Genomic DNA, 17,500 nt, shown 5'->3' on the forward strand with positions numbered 1-17,500 from the left:
CCTTGGAAACACTATTAACCTTTGACCCTAGATAATTGATGTCAGAGATGCCACTGTACATGATGGGGTCTCAATGGAAAGTGTTTGTGTGTGTGTGTGTGTGTATTTGTGGATGCATATGAATGTGTCTATGCACCATGAGTACGAGTAGGAAAGTAGAAGTGTGTGTGTGTGTCTGCGCGTGTGTTTGTCTGCGCGTGTGTGTGTGTGTGTGCATGTGCGTGTGTGTGTATATGTGTGCGAGAGCACACACGCGTTGATTATCTATATGGAGCGTGACAGCTTGCTCTGATGAGCAAGATGAACAGGGGTCAGTGTGAGTGTGTCTGTGTGCATCCACGTCCCCGAGGGAGAAACACAATGAACCAGCAGCTTCTACCACAGAACACACACCCAACCCCCCCCCCCCCCCCCCGACACCCCCCCTTCTCTGATTGACATTACAGTTGGCCAATGATACTTCACTGTTTCCTGTTAGTCGTACACTTATCTGAACCTCAACATACAGTATCATTAAGAGAGAGAGAGAGAGAGAGAGAGAGAGAGAGAGAGAGAGAGAGAGAGAGAGAGAGAGAGAGAGAGAGAGAGAGAGAGAGAGAGAGAGAGAGAGAGAGAGAGAGAGAGAGAGAGAGAGAGAAGACAAAATAAGAAGAAAAAAGGAAAGAAATAGGAACAAGATGGAACACACTGGTGATCAAATATCACGGGGACACATTTAGGTCCTACAGTAACACACACACACATGGTTCCCCCAGGCCTACAGAGGTCCTGCTTAGGCACTCTGAGAGAGAGAGAGAGAGAGAGAGAGAGAGAGAGAGACCCTCATTAAATACATAATAAGTGGCCATAGCCTTGAAAGTGAAAAGGGCAGATATTCAAAATCTTGGATGCCCAGGCAACAAAGGCTATGCATGTTATGTACTCTACAGGAGACTGAAACAGAGATGCACTTGCTGTTTACTTGCCCATAATACAAAATACAAGGACATTGGGGAAATATATTACCCTAAATTAAAAAAAAATCATCTCAAACTTGACTATGCTCTCACATACAAATGAACTCCCTTTCGTTCTTGAAGAGCACAGAAACAGCATGGCTGGCAGCTAAATGTGTCAGAGCATGCCACGACCGTAGAGAGGCTGAATAGATATTAGAAACCATAGTAGTAGATAATGCCTGTCCACTATGGGGAGAAAATGTTTACTGTTGATTCTTAGTTTTCGATATGTATGTGTATGTATAGATACATGTATGTATGTGGGTGTGTGTGTGTGTGTGTATATATATATATACACACACACACACACAATACAAGGACATTAGGGAAATATATTACCCTATATATATTACCCTACATTAAAAAAAAGATTGCCCTAAATGTCCTTGAGAGAGAGGGGAAGGAGAGAGAGAGGTAGGGAGGGAGGGAGGAAGGGAGAGAGAGAGGGAGAGAGTGTGTGAGAGACAGAGAGAGAGAGGGAGAGAGAAAGGGAGGGAGGGAGGGAGAGAGAGAGAGAGGGAGAGAGTGTGTGAGAGACAGAGAGAGAGAGGGAGAGAGAGAGAGGCTACCTGCAGGCAATACTACAGTAAATAGAGTCTTTGAGGGAATGTACAGAGAGAAAGACGGCTTCCTCACTGAGAAAGAAAAAAGGGAAAATAGGAAGAGAGAGAGATAATAACAGTAACTAGTTTCTACACTGGGGTCAGCCACCTTGGAATAGCATTACTGTGTCTTACCTACTACAAATAGAGGAAATTCTGTCTCCCTATTTTTCCCAGTCTACCTCTCTGTTGGGTCCTCACGATCTGACTGCTCTGGCCCTATTTGCAGGAGAGAAACTACTTTGTTATTTCATTTTTGTCTCATTCTCTCTCTTGTACTTCTTTTTTTTTTTTTATTTCACAACTGCAAAGACACACACACACAAACATCCCCCCTCCTTCATTGCTGTGTGATGGGTTCATGATTCACAGAGTCAGTTTGACATGCAGCCATCCTTGTGCCAATCTCCCGGGGAATACACTTCCATTTTAGACTAAATTAGATTCCCAGTGCATGAGCCAAATAACATCTCCTCCACACTAAATAAAACAATGTTTCTCTGTCCATCACTCTCTGGTTCTACCCCCCCTCCCTCTCTCTCTCTCTCTCTTTCTTCTTTCTTTGGTTCAGTGTTTACTCTGTCCCTCACTCTCTGGTTCTACCCCCCCTCCCTCTCTCTCTCTCTCTCTTTCTTCTTTCTTTGGTTCAGTGTTTACTCTGTCCCTCATTCAATGTGTATACCTCGCTCAGTAAAGCAGCAAGCTTATTGATTGGTTGAAGAAATGGTCAGTTGGAAGAGCACTTATGACCATTTATACTCCTTTCATATGTGAGGTTTATTCAGAGAAAGGAAAAACTCAGATTATGATGAACAAACACATTGAGTGTGTCGTATAACAACAGGCTGACTTGGAAGGTACATTGCCCTTGGAAACACTATTAACCTTTGACCCTAGATAATTGATGTCAGAGATGCCACTGTACATGATGGGGTCTCAATGGAGAGTGTGTGTGTGTGTGTGTGTGTGTGTGTGTGTGTGTGTGTGTGTGTGTGTGTGCGTGTGTGTGTGTGTGCGTGTGAGTATCTCTTGTGACAATAAGAGGAGACAGCGAGGGTAAGGGATAGATGGAGATGCATTGACAGGGAGAGTGTGTGTGTGTGTGTGTGTGTGTGTGTGTGTGTGTGTGTGTGTGTGTGTGTGTGTGTGTGTGTGAGTGTGTGTGTGGGCATGCTGGGAGAAGGTGGGAGGAAACAGTCATCTCTATTGATTCCAGTGTCTGTGTGAGTGAAAGAGAATGATTGAATGTGGGAGGTGGGAGAGGGAGTGTGTGTGTGTGTGTGTGTGTGTGTGTGTGCGTGTGTGTGTGTGTGTGTGTGCGTGTGTGTGTGTGTGTGTGTGTGTGTGTGTGTGTGTCTGTGCGTGTGTCTGTGTGAGGCAGGGACAGACAGGGTGGCTGTAAAAGAGATTGGGAGCCGATTGATGTCAGGGTGAATATATGAGAGGAGGCTGCCCCTCTCCCATCAGTGTCTAATGCTGATAGATTTTTCTATGGCTGTGTGTGTGTGTGTGTGTGTGTGTGTGTGTGTGTGTGCATTCATGCGTATGTGTGTTCATGGTGGCACTGTGCACTGCAATATGTTTGCACAGTGTGTTTGTGTGTGTGCTGGTGCCAGGGTGTTGCTGGAACACAATCAGTGTTCCAGTGTTGAGTTCAGTCAGCAGGGTTCTAATGCCACAACTCTGACACGTACTCAACATCCAACAAGTGAGACTCAACATCCAACAAGTTCTTGCATTTGTGCCTTTTCATGTTACGCATGAAGACTAATTTTGCTTGTGTGTCTGTGTCTCTATCTGTCTGTGTGTGTGTGTGTGTGTGTGTGTGTGTGTGTGTGTGTGTGTGTGTGTGTGTGTGTGTGTGTGTGTGTGTGCGTGTGTGTGTGTGTATTACACAGCCACCATTGTGCTGAACGAGTTGAACTGGACGGAGGCGTTAGAGGACGTTTTTAAGAAGAACAAAGAGGAGGACCCGACTCTCCTGTGGCAGGTGTTCGGTAGTGCGACCGGATTGGCTCGCTACTTCCCAGGTGAGTAGGGAACCGGCCTATCAGGTCATTCCCGCAGCCTCTAACCTTCCCATGAGACATAACACGCTGTGCCACCAAAAGGGCCACTTTGTCACGGTATATTTACTAAGCACACACACAGACACACACACACACACACAGACAGACAGACACACACACACCACACAGTGCTTAGCACACACAGACACACACGCACGCACACACACACACACACACACACACATAGACAGACAGACAGACACACACACACACACACCACATACAGTGCTTAGCATGCACGCATACACACACACACACACCACACATAGACAGACAGACAGACAGACAGACACACACACACACACACATACACACACACGCACACATACACACACACACACACACAGTGGAGGCTGGGCAAACAATGAGTCATGGTGGCTGTCTTCGTGTCACCAGGACTGGGATGCTTTGGGCTTGTTGACACACAGGAGACAGGGACAGTCATCAATAGCATCCCTCTGCCTCAACGCCGACATCAGAGAAGAGAAACTGGGCTTTACTCATTAAAAATCTTAGTATTTAGTACAGTATTAGAAACCTTGGTGGTGTCGGTAAGAATTAAACCCATATCAAATAAATGCAAATATTGGCACAGAGATATACAGTAGGTGCTGTCTAATTTGAACATGTTTTATGGTGCCTACAGTATCTTGGATAAACCTGTGTTGTTTCTCAGTGATGTTCTCCTGTGTTGTTTCTCAAAATGTTTCTCAGTGATCACACTAAAATAAAACTATTTTAAATCCCAGCATCCCCCTGGATGGACACAAGAAAAACGCCCAATAGGATCGACCTCTACGACGTCCGGCGTCGACCGTGGTGAGTCCCATTCACCATCTCACAGAGTGTTTCTTCGGAATACACCCTGCCCTGCTGAACCTAGCGTTGCAGTTCCCATATTAAATACTCTCTCAAACACACACACACACACACACACACACACACACACACACACACACACACACACACACACACACACACACACACACACACACACACACACACACACACACACACACACACACACACACACACACACACTGATTGGCGAGGGCAATGGACATCTTCACGTCATGTTCAATGATCCCCACCCTCTCATTGCCGGAGACCTGCCCTCCCCGCTAATTTAAGCTTTGCTGAACGAAATGACCAATTTAGCGGCTAAGCCAACTAAAACTCAGTGCTGCGCAGCGCTCTTCAGCTGAAGCGAATTGGAGCGCTCAGATTGGTGTTTTCAGAGGCAGACTGCATCCAATGTGATGCATCCAACGAACACTAGCTTCAAAAAATGCTACAGTATGTAATCTTAGATTTCTTGCATTGTCATAGTGAAGTTGATGATGTAGATTTTTCTCACCCTGATACTGTGTGTGTGCGTCTGTGTCTTCTGTGTGTGTGTGTGTGTGTGTGTGCGTGTGCGTGTGCGTGTGCGTGTGCGTGTGCGTGTGCGTGTGTGTCTTCATGCATACGTCTCTGTTTGTTTATCAGGTACATCCAGGGGGCAGCGTCACCCAAGGACATGCTGATACTGGTGGATGCGTGAGTGAAGACTTACTTATGAATCATACTGGATGTTCAGTCAAACATAAACAAAACCTAAACTCTGACTACTCCGCACTCTGTAACGCTGAGCTTAGGGCTGTCTCAGCACTCTTTTGACTTTGAGAACACAAATGCGATAAAGCATTATGCCTGCACCGTAACATCCATCTGTGCGTTTTCTTATGACCTAAAACTTTGGAGACATTAAAACTCTGCCACGCTTTGTTTTATGCATGTCTTAAACCAGTACTAGCGGAACTGTCTGTAGGATAACCATACCCTATGGAGCACTTACATACCACCTCCGCTTCTGTTTTCTCTGGGAACAGAATTCATATGGTACAGTAAACATGTTGTAACAGTAAATACCTGACACCAGGTAATCACAGTTGCTCATCTCTCATCACTCCTGTACTAGTGGCTATGCAAATGCTCTAATGTTATTGTAATGTATCGGGTGAGTCCGGATACTCTTTATAGCAGTAATTTTTACTACACTGCTACCCTGTCGATGTCATACTGTATAGTTCATTAACAAATCCCAACTGTACGGATAATAGTGCCGTCCTATTATGAGCAGGGGGGAGCTGGTCCAGCAGGGGAATTGGGGGGGGGGGGGGGTCATGGTATTAAAGTGGTATTAAAGTATTAAAGTGATTTGACTAAATTAGAAGTGTGCGCTACCTCGCACCGTGATTAATCGCCGTCTGAAATGACATGCCTGGCGTCACGCCAACACCGAATGAGAACACTCTGAAAAGAAGTACATCAAACATGAAAAATCAATTTTCGTCCTCTTAGCTCTTCCTACAGCGCAGATAATTGGCGGACCGGAGTGGCAGGCTATTAAACTTCAAAGGCTCAGTTGTGTTGCCTAAAAGGAGGGAAGGTAGAAAGAAATTGACTCACTCCACTTTTTTTTTTTTCGTTCTTTCCGTTCTCTCTCTCTCTCTCTCTCTCTCTCTCTCTCTCTCTCTCTCTCTCTCTCTCTCTCTCTTTACCTGCTTCCAATTAAATCATATGCAGTATTTATAGACCATCTGCTCTCGACTCTCATATCCAATTTTAGCACGAGTGGCGCGACGTATAACATTAGGTAGGCTTACCCCTCGGTAAGTCTATGACACGAAGCGGTGGGATTTTAGTGAGTCACTTTATGCTAATGTCGGCAATTCATATGCTTTTTCGCTAGATTAGACCTGGTGATAGCGGTTTAAGTGATTCTCAGGTTCCTGCTGTTCGCTTTGCCTAACGACGCTACCGTTTTCCCCACGTGTTGTAATAACATTTCTAGAGCTTATGAGCACCTAAAAGCCTTGGAGTCGAGCGGCCCTGCGCTTGTTTTAGTGCCGCTAGTGCGCTAGGCCCAGTCTCAGGTGTAGGTTTATGGGGCATCCCCATGGCAGGTTTAAAGGCAGTGTCTCTTGTTGAGGCTGGCTCTTTCATGGTGTAGTTAGCTGTGTTACAGTATTTCACGTGTTATGTTATGGCGGTACAGGCCTACTAAGGGATACAGAAGCTATTTATGAATTAAAACAATTTCTTTTCGTGTTAGTTTGTCTTCATTATGGTTTGGTTCCCCTACGTTTCCCCCCGTCACGTTTGGTCAGATGTTTTCGGACTTTGAAACTGATTGTGTGAGATCTTCAGATTCTCTTGACATGAGACCACTTTTGAGGTCTGAAAACGATGTTTAACCATCCCTTTAAACTTAGTTGTATTGACTACTGTCCGATCACACTACATAGGAGAGTTATAGACAGCACTGTAGGACGTCTCATCAATGTGATAGCTGTTATAACTAAGATATAACTGACACCTCTCTGTCCCACCGACAGGAGTGGGAGTGTCTCTGGGCTCACCCTCAACCTCATCCGCACCTCTGTCAACGAGATGTTAGAGACCCTCTCTGATGACGACTACGTCAACGTGGTCTCCGTGAGTATCCATAGCAACGACCTTGATGCGATAACCAGTACGAATAATGTGGTTGTTGGAAACAACTCATTGAGTGAATGTGGCTTTGGGCAGATTGCATTATGGGCAAAATGTATTATGTTAGTTAGTCTGTCTGGCCTTGTGGCTGAAGGGCTCTGTGTGCTTGGACGTCGTCTTGTGGCTTGGCATGTCTAAGCCAATTTAGGGGAATTATGTGCTGCATGGATTGATTTGTACAGTATGTCTCGGATGGGATGTACGCATGTATGCACAAGTGTGTGTGTGTCTGTCTGTCTGTCTGTCTGTCTGTCTGTCTGTCTGTCTGTCTGTCTGTCTGTCTGTCTGTCTGTCTGTCCATCCATCTCTATATGTGTTTTTGATGTGCATGTACACCCTAGTCCTTCTACAATTGTGTGTGTGTGTGTGTGTGTGTGTGTGTGTGTGTGTGTGTGTGTGTGTGTATGTGTATGTGTGTGTGTGTGTGTGTGTGTGTGTGTGTGTGTGTGTGTGTGTGTGTGTGTGTGTGTGTGTGTGTGTGTGTGTGTGTGTGTGTGTGTGTGTGTGTGTACTGTGTACATGTGGCATATCAGGGCTAGAATCCAGACATGCATGTCCGAGTGAGCGAGAAGCAGCACTTACATCACCGAGACAAGACAAGAACGGCAAGAAATTATGAAATACGGATGTGACTCCAGCGTCCCGTACTTTAAACATTGGAATTTAATATCAAAGTCCCTGTTGGCCCGAATTGAAATTCTGTGGGAATCTCGGGTCCCAGTAGTTTAGCGGTAAAGGACCTAGGAAATTCATATCCATCCTTGTTTAGAGCCGTCCCTATCTCCCTCAGCCGTTCCAGTTAGTCTTGATTTGGCTCTGTAGTAACACAAGTGATATATGAAGGCTTTCCATCAGTCCCCCAGCTCTCCACATCCTCACAATTCATTAGGTTATGGGAGGGAAGAGGACATTTTCTGAGTAGCTTATGTTGCCTTTGGCTCTGTCTCCCTTTTCCTCTCGCTTCTCTCTCTCTGTGTGTTTGTCTCCCCCCCCACCCCCCTCTCTCTCTCACTCACTCACTCACTTTCTCTTTATGGAAGTAAACAAATATTACTCTATTTGCTCTTGAGTTCTGTGAGCTTTAATTACATTTCTCTTTCCATTTCCTGAATAACATCCTGAATGAAATTAGGCAGCTGAGTTATAAGTGTATTGGTTGCTGCAAGCCAACTGCAAAGATTTTTCAGTGAGGCTATTGAATCTTCTGAAAGAATAAGCCCTGGTGCGATTTTATAACAAGGTAGCGTCAGTGTGTTTGTGTGTAGCGGGAGGGGGTATTGTTGTCTGTGAGTTTGTGTCTTACATGTATGAACTGTGTGCCTATGACAGTCTATACTGCTGTGTATCCATGGCAGTCTGAGATGGTACAGATGGTGATGTTGATATCACAGCCCCCCAGAGTCACTCCCACCCCTTCTCATATTCCAGATGTTTTGAACGTGACAGTCATCAGTCTAATTACCCACAGTGCTCTGCTCATCAAACGACTGGCAATAGACTAGTGTTGGGCTCTCTGTGTGTGTGTGTGTGTGTGTGTGTGTGTGTGTGTGTGTGTGTGTGTGTGTGTGTGTGTGTGTGTGTGTGTGTGTGTGTGCGCCTGTGCGTGCACGCGCATGTGTGTGTGTACCAACTGGATGATATCCATCTGTGTCTTTGTATAGTAACTACAAATATTAGTATTTCTAGCCACAAAGGCAGCCCCCAAGCAACGGTGTGCCTGTGTGGTGCCTGTGTGGTGTCTGTGTGGTGTCTGTGTGGTGTCTGTGTGGTGCCTGTGTGGTGTCTGTGTGGTGTCTGTGTGGTGCCTGTGTGGTGCCTGTGTGGTGTCTGTGTGGTGTCTGTGTGGTGTCTGTGTGGTGCCTGTGTGGTGTCTGTGTGGTGTCTGTGTGGTGCCTGTGTGGTGCCTGTGTGGTGTCTGTGTGGTGCCTGTGTGGTGTCTGTGTGGTGTCTGTGTGGTGCCTGTGTGGTGCCTGTGTGTGCCTGTGTGGTGCCTGTGTGGTGTCTGTGTGGTGCCTGTGTGGTGTCTGTGTGGTGCCTGTGTGTGCCTGTGTGGTGCCTGTGTGTGCCTGTGTGGTGCCTGTGTGTGCCTGTGTGGTGCCTGTGTGGTGCCTGTGTGGTGCCTGTGTGTGCCTGTGTGGTGCCTGTGTGTGTCTGTGTGTGTCTGTGTGTGTCTGTGTGTGCCTGTGTGTGTCTGTGTGTGCCTGTGTGTGCCTGTGTGGTGCCTGTGTGTGCCTGTGTGGTGCCTGTGTGGTGTCTGTGTGGTGCCTGTGTGTGCCTGTGTGGTGCCTGTGTGTGCCTGTGTGGTGCCTGTGTGTGCCTGTGTGGTGCCTGTGTGTGCCTGTGTGGTGCCTGTGTGGTGCCTGTGTGGTGCCTGTGTGTGCCTGTGTGGTGCCTGTGTGTGTCTGTGTGTGTCTGTGTGTGTCTGTGTGTGCCTGTGTGTGTCTGTGTGTGCCTGTGTGTGCCTGTGTGGTGCCTGTGTGTGTCTGTGTGTGCCTGTGTGTGCCTGTGTGTGCCTGTGTGGTGCCTGTGTGGTGTCTGTGTGTGCCTGTGTGGTGCCTGTGTGTGTCTGTGTGTGCCTGTGTGTGCCTGTGTGTGCCTGTGTGGTGCCTGTGTGTGTCTGTGTGTGCCTGTGTGGTGCCTGTGTGGTGCCTGTGTGTGTCTGTGTGGTGCGCCCACATCTGAACGTCTGTCATACTCTCTCTGTCATCCTCTTATCTTACTCTCTTTCTGTCTTTTTCTCTCTCTCTCTCTCTCTCTCTCTCTCTGCCTCTCTCTCCATCTTTCTCTCTCTCCATCTCTCTCTCTCTCCTGTCTCTCTCTATGTTTCTGTCTCTGTGTGTGCGTGTCTCTCTCTTTCTGTCTCTGTGTGTGTGTCTCACTCTCTCTATTTATCTCTCTCCCTCTCTCTCTCTCTCTCTCTCTCTCTCTCTCTATTGTATCTATCTATTTATTTATCTATCTCTCTCTGCCTTTGCTTGTTATAGTTCAATGATAACTCAATAAAGCTGTCTCTCTCCCTCCTTGCATTCCCCTTCCTTCCTTCTACCCGCCCTCCCTCCCTCCCTTCCTCCCTCCCTCCCTTCCTCCCTCCCTCCCTCCCTCCTTTCCTCTATATCCCTCCCTCTACAGTTCAATGAAAAGGCCACCCAGGCAGCATGCTTTGACAACCTGGTGCAAGCCAACGTCAGGAACAAGAAGATCCTGAAGGAAGCCGTCCAGGGCATCGTAGCCAAGGGCATCACCAACTACAAGGGAGGCTTCGAGTTGGCTTTCGAGCAGCTGTCATCGGTACGTTGTGTGTGTGCGTGTGTGCGTGTGTGTGTGCGTGTGTGCGTGTGTGTGTGTGCGTGTGCGTGTGCGTGTGCGTGTGCGTGTGCGTGTGTGTGTGTGTGTGTGTGTAGTTGATTTAACACCAAGAAATTGAAAGACTTCTGTAGATTAAAATCTAATGTTCAATTAGCAACTAATCCCACAATTCTGCATTGTTGTCATATATCGCCCTCTGCTGGTAGTGATGGAAATGTCAATGATTTATACTGTATACTCTGGTGGCAATAACTTGGCTTATACCTGGCTTGTCCTCACTCTGCAATTTGATGGGAAATAAACTCTCTCTGTCAGGTGCATCGACTCTCAACAGAATGTATGAAGGGAATGGCATTGAATGGATCTTACTTAATTGTCGGTTGCTCCCAAAAAAAAATGGCAACCATTTCAACCATCTTATATATATATATATACACAATGTGTCAATGAATGAATGAGTGAAATAAATCTGACTGATGTGTGAATCTCTCTCAGTTGAACGTGACCAGAGCGAACTGCAACAAGATCATCATGCTGTTCACCGACGGTGGGGAGGAGAGAGCTCAGGAGATCTTTGACAAGTACAACCCTGACAGGAAGGTCAGTAGAGTGACACACTCCTACACATCAATATGGATACCTACTGCGAGAGCGACTGACTGGGACTCGAACCCAGGTCTCCCACGTGGAAGACATGAGCCCTAGCCCGCTAAGCTAAAGCCTCGGCGTTAGCTCAGGGAGCTAACACGTCGTCAAGGGTCTTAGGCAAGGTTACTGATTCCGGGATAGTGGTTCCAAACCGTCTCCGCTGCACTAGCTTACATCAAGGCTGGGAAAGATGAGTCCTGTACTCCTGCATACCTCAGAGCAACACCTCGATTATCCATAGAGTTCATCATTCTGTGCAGTTGTTCATAATCCAATTGATCATTCCAAATGCCTTTGACACCCCTGCTGTATTCACTCCATAGGTTCGGATATTCACATTCTCAGTGGGCCAGCATAACTACGACAAAGGACCCATCCAGTGGATGGCGTGCTCTAACAAAGGTACAGTACGGTACCAAACGTACGCCACATCTCCGTCCCTGTCGAGTGCACACTTCCTCCCTCCCCTCCCTTCCTTTTTTGATATTCTCACGTGATTGGATAAGTGAAAGTGATGTTTCCATCCCATTGCTGTAACAATAGCAGGCTTGAGTCGAAAAGGATTAGAAACATTCATATACTGAGAGTGTTTGTTTGGGCCTGCCTGGAGTGCCAGATGGGTGGGGTTTGAACTTTTGGGATAATTCCATTGGTTCCATTGTACCAAGCAAACTCAGTCAGGCAAAGCTACAGTAAATATTGTGATTTAATTTAAACCCAGGTCTCTACAGTGCAATCTTCTATAGTCTGGTGATTTCTTCAAGTAAGGGAACATACAAGGATGTTGAAGATATTCAAACAGGGCCACCATAATGTGTCCATCATATTGTGGTGGTATGGTATGGTACTGTATATCATATTGTAATTAATAGCATTTCTAAAGGTCAAACATTTCTCTTTTAGGGTACTACTATGAAATCCCATCTATTGGTGCTATCAGGATCAACACTCAGGTAAAATATGGCCAATAGACAATCTAATAACACTAAACACACATGACACAGGAGCTACACATGACATTTTCACTGTGCCACAGCATAGAATGGCCTTGAAAAATCTGCAGAGATTGTGGAGCGATGGTCTTTAAAAGTAATGTTTTAATTGGCTCCGGTATTAACGTATTGATTTCTCCTGGCCAGTATGGCCACTCTGTTGTCAAATCATAGCTCGTTACAGAAAGAAGGCAAATCAAAATGATCCTCAGCAATTATGTATTATTGCCTGTTTGCTTCACATGTCAGGATCCCAATGGTGTGGATAGACGATGTTGTGATGGAAGCTAGCTCGCGCCAATGGCTTTTACAAAGATGTAAACAAAGCAGCTCATGTAATTGCTCATCAATTTCGAGTCGTGGCCACAGGGGAGCCAAATTGTACGTGTAGCTCCTTTAACCTAGGTCATTAACCCTAACTCAAGGCAATATTCAGTCCTGTGCAAGTGTGCTTGAATGTCTCTCCTCTTAAGTATTTGTCATCATTTTTTTAATTGATGTTGTTTCTCATACCGTACACAGGAGTACCTGGATGTATTGGGCAGACCCATGGTCAAGGCAGACAAACTGGCGAAGCAGGTTCAGTGGACCAACGTTTACCTGGATGCACTGGTACGTACGACCGACTGTCACAGTTGTTGAGTTGGCAAACCAAATATGACACAACACTGGCAGTGGAAAGTCTGACACAACATGGCACAAACAGTGAGAAGGTTTGTACAGAACAATATTTACAGTGAAAACTCGATTATGGTATGACGTTGGACACAATGCAAGATAGTTAGTGTGCAAAACACTGATTAGAGTGTCAGTGGGGACAAATAGTGACGCAAATGTAAATTTTAAATACAAACACCAGCTATCTAGTTCTAAAAATGTCACATATTGAGTTCAAATGCTACATGTGCAGTACACTCACATCACAAGAACAGCTGTTGATTATCACACATGTCCACAATACAAACTTTTAATGAGTGTCAGAGAGTGCAAATAGTGATGTTAATACACTTGGAAATATAAACATCAGATAACTGCTTCTAAAGATATAATATATCAAGTTCAAATGTAGTAGTGTAGTACATGGTGTAGTGCATGGATTCTATGTAAACAGTTGTACTATAGAACAAGACAAGTGTTGATTGCCGTATCATGTCCACAACACAGACTTTTCAGAGGTCTCAGAGGTTGCAAATAGTGACGCAAATGCGCTTAGAAAAAAATGTACCAGCTAACTACATCTACAAATAGATTTCGCTTGAATACAGTCTTATTAGTTCCAAAGAAAGCTCATATTGAGTTCAAGTTTGTATGAACTTAAACACAAGATAAGACAAGTAGTGTACTCAAGCAAGCTGTCAACATGTGAGAATAGCACGGCAGTGCACAGCATAATTACATCTGAATAGATGAGACACAGACATGTATCCAAAACACATTGATATGTGTTAAACGGCGTTCATGCACATCTATAAAATACTGCAGCTTGTGATTGTATCACGTGTAGGCCTAACCAAGAGAATGCACTGGTTTGTCCTGTCACTGATGAAAAAGAACATGCATCTTTATTTCTGTAGAACTGCCTGCCACTTCAAATATAAACTCACATTTTTTCCCAGTTATTGTTGTACTGTTTATGTATCTTTGTCAGATTAATGAAACATTTTGTCTGAGTTAGTCTTGCGTCTGTCGACCTGGGACTCGTTAAAGACCCTTGTTACTGGAAACAGATGTCTCTCAAGTCAAATGCTGCAATAACGTCTTTCTGTACACACACACACACACACACACACACACACACACACACACTCACACACACACACACACACACACACACACACACACACACACACACTGACACACTGTCCTCCCCCTGGTCATCCACGAGGACATGTCATTTACATTCTGCCAGGCTATTTTTAAACACTTTAGGAGGTTGCTTGAACTCACCATGATATTTGATGCAACATGAGTGAACATTGAAAAGCTTTTCAGTGTTTTTTCTTTTTGTCTTAAAAAGCAAAACAGGCAAGACTATCTATGAAAAACCCTGTATTAATATTAATTATTATTATCATCATGCAGTAATTCCAAAAAAAGAAACGAGAATCGAGAATCATTTATTTTGACATCTTCTTAGAGTTCACTCCCTCGCCTTATCCACTGTTTAAGTTCACGCAGAACATGAACTTGATATGGACTATTTTTAGAACAAAAAAACGGTGTTCATGCAGAATTTGAACTTGTTGTGTGATATTTTTAGAACTAGATAGCTGGTGTTTGTATTTGGTAGTGCGTCACTATTTGCGTCACTGTTTGCACCCTCTGACACGGGTGGAACGTTTTTATTGTGGACAGAATCAACAGACGTGCTGCCCACTGTACAATACCATGCGCGATAGTGTTCCAATATTGAAGTACAGCTGAAGTGCACACACTGGTATAATTATACACACATATAGGTGTACATACAGGAATGACATATGTACACACATACTACAGAAGTATGCACATAAAGGTGAACACTATACTCACTGTTTATTAACCTGACACTAAACCTTTATATGTAGAACTAGGAACAAAAAAAACTATAGAAATTTGAATTGTAAGATTGGAAACTGTGATTGCCTTATTGATGCTGATAGGATACATGTAAAGTCACTGTTCCAAAAGAGAGTTGGGAGTTGCTGTTTATTCAGTTGATCTCTTGGCCTGCAGGAGCTCGGCCTGGTGATCACAGGGACGCTGCCAGTCTTCAACAAGACCAACACTAAAGACGACAAAGCCAGGGGCCTAAAGGTAAAGTACCAACTGACATTCTGGCTTTCTGGCTTTCTCACTCACTTACAGTGCTTGCAGTGCTTACTTATTACGTGTTTGCCTATCTACTAACTAATTAACTAACTTACTTCCTTGCTTACTTACTTACGTACGTACTTCATTCCAATTGCTTGCTTGCTTACTTACTTAATTCCTTTCATTTCTTTCTGGCTTTTTTCCTTCCTTCCTTCCCTTCCTTCTTTCTTTCACTCCCTCCCTCCTTCTTTCCTGACTGACTGACTCGTTTGACCCCTTTGGGATAGTTTGTTTGCTCCATGTTAAAAAGCATTTACAGGACAAAGACAATTACACGCACTATAAATACAGTCAATAAAGTAAAAGACCCTCAGTCTTTTATCATTCGCTTCTTTGTGGTTGAAGTTTGCGCCTTTGTTGATGCAGTGTGGTCCTTCAAAGCCATCCCACACACCACCCACCACAGGAAGTCAGGCACCCTGTTGCTGGGTCGAATAAAAAGGGATCAGATAACGGTAGCTAACTGCTTCAAGATGAGTTGATGTACCTCAAATGTGACTAAACAAAGGCTGAAGATGCCTCGTCAATTAGTCACGGTGACTTTGGATTTCCAGACAACAGTTTCTACTGTACTCTTTTTTTAAATGATGGAAAGGCGCAAAGGGACTTGACTCATCAGGAAAGCAAAACATTACTTGCTGTACAAAAGCTTGTGAATGCAGCAAGCACCAGGGTTCCGCTGAAAGACATACAGCCGGCTTTCTCTGGTCTTCACCTTTTTTGCTTATTTGTCTTGTTGTCTTTGTCTTGTTTTTGACAGAGGCCTCAAAACCAGCTGATATTGGGAGTGATGGCTGTTGATGTGTCCCTGGATGACATCAAGAGATTTACACCACGCTTTACCGTAAGGACTCATTCTGACACATACATAAACAAACTCTAATATCACAGTAAACACCATATGCAAGTGCACACACAAACACACACACACACACACACACACACACACACACACACGCACACCTTGTTTGCATTAGTACCACTATCCAACCTGCATCACATTTTCCCCTCACACAAACTATCCTTATCTCTCCCTCTGTCCCCTCTTCCAGCTTGGACCAAACGGCTACTACTTTGCCATTGACCCTAATGGCTACGTCCTGCTGCATCCCAACCTCCAGCCGAAGGTATCACTCATCTGTGGCCTATATAATCGCAACATGGTTCACTGCCTCATTAGGCCAAAACCCAATATACCTGTCAACGAGAGCCAGGGAGATTTAGCATGTAGCGGCCTAGTGTAGCATAGCATAGTTACAGTATGCTTGCTATGTTTGGCTAGCTGCTCTATATCCCGAAAAGGTCACCATATGGCGTTTGTGTGGAGAAGTTTAGAAGTGAATAAAGGACACTTCAAGAGTTCCACACAACAAACGCAGAGGAGAAAAAAAACGCCTACGTAGCCATGTGTTTCCCATTCATCTTAGAGGCTAGTGTTGCGGCTTTCCCGTAAATTCCCCACGTAGAAAGATGTCACTGATGTTCTCTTTGGAAAATACCATGGAAAGAGAAGTATGGTGAAAGACATGTTTTTGTTGTTTGATAAGAAACTTGCTGGAAATGTATTGCAAGAAATTGGATTTGGTAATATGTACATATTGATACATAGTGGTCTGTAACTTGATTGGACAGTTTCTGTTCTCAATCAGTGGTCATTGTTTTAACATAAGCTAGACCCCTGCAGTCATTGTTGATTGTTTTGGCATAATGTCGCTTGCTGCATCTGCAACTCCAGACCATTATGATTCAGTATGAGTCGAAGCAGATACAGCAAGCAACATTATGCCAATACAATCAACAATGGCTGCAAGTCTAGGTCTAGCTTATGTTAAAACAATGCCACTACATGAGGAGACATAGTAGAAGCCTATTGGGTGATGCAAAATGTGCCAGTCCAGTTTCCTTGTCTCCTTTCCTACATTAACCCTGAAAGAACTGGACTGGCACATTTTGCATCACCCAACAGGCTTCGACTATGTCTCCTCATTGTATGTGTTCCCGTTTGTGCAGATGAAGGAGGTTATACAAGGAGAGGACCTTCGACTGTTGATTGTGTTGTTGTGTCTCCTCTGTTTAGAACCCTAAATTCCAGGAGCCTGTAACTCTGGACTTCCTGGATGCAGAGTTGGAGGATGAGGTTAAAGTGGAGGTAAGTGATATGAAGACTTCCTCCTTAGGCTTGATCCTCAGATGACTCCATTGCAACTGTTTTGAAGAACGTAAATACCGTTTTGGTAATTTTGTCTACAGATAAGAAGAAAAATGATTGACGGAAATACCGGCACCCAAAAGCTACTCACACAAGTGAAGTCCCAGGATGAGGTGATTTTATGGAATGATGATTATTGTTATGATGATGAAGCTGAGGATTGTTTGTATCAGACATTCCCTTCAGCATCGAAACTGTCTTCCCGCTCCTTTATGTGATATGTTCATCAAAATGTTGTCAGACATTGTCATCCCTCAAAAGCCAAGCTTAAGTCAATATCCCATGC

General features: G+C 44.7%; 1 protein-coding gene across 1 annotated transcript in view; it reads left to right on the plus strand.

Moving 5' to 3' along the window:
• The window catches only part of LOC310820471 (voltage-dependent calcium channel subunit alpha-2/delta-1-like), a gene marked incomplete at its 5' end in the record, with an annotated part of 88,097 nt that overhangs the window by 46,185 nt on the left and 24,412 nt on the right, over positions 1-17,500 (plus strand). The window contains 14 exons of the mRNA XM_083692102.1: positions 3,499-3,630; positions 4,419-4,488; positions 5,158-5,208; positions 7,050-7,149; positions 10,336-10,494; positions 11,008-11,112; positions 11,484-11,562; positions 12,064-12,113; positions 12,675-12,764; positions 14,868-14,948; positions 15,766-15,849; positions 16,058-16,132; positions 17,083-17,154; positions 17,256-17,327. Of these exons, the coding sequence (XP_083548228.1) occupies positions 3,499-3,630; positions 4,419-4,488; positions 5,158-5,208; positions 7,050-7,149; positions 10,336-10,494; positions 11,008-11,112; positions 11,484-11,562; positions 12,064-12,113; positions 12,675-12,764; positions 14,868-14,948; positions 15,766-15,849; positions 16,058-16,132; positions 17,083-17,154; positions 17,256-17,327 (1,220 nt within the window). The remainder of the gene's footprint in view (positions 1-3,498; positions 3,631-4,418; positions 4,489-5,157; positions 5,209-7,049; positions 7,150-10,335; positions 10,495-11,007; positions 11,113-11,483; positions 11,563-12,063; positions 12,114-12,674; positions 12,765-14,867; positions 14,949-15,765; positions 15,850-16,057; positions 16,133-17,082; positions 17,155-17,255; positions 17,328-17,500) is intronic.

This window comes from Argentina silus (assembly GCF_951799395.1).
Source record: "Argentina silus genome assembly, chromosome: 20".
Lineage (NCBI taxonomy): Eukaryota > Metazoa > Chordata > Actinopteri > Argentiniformes > Argentinidae > Argentina > Argentina silus.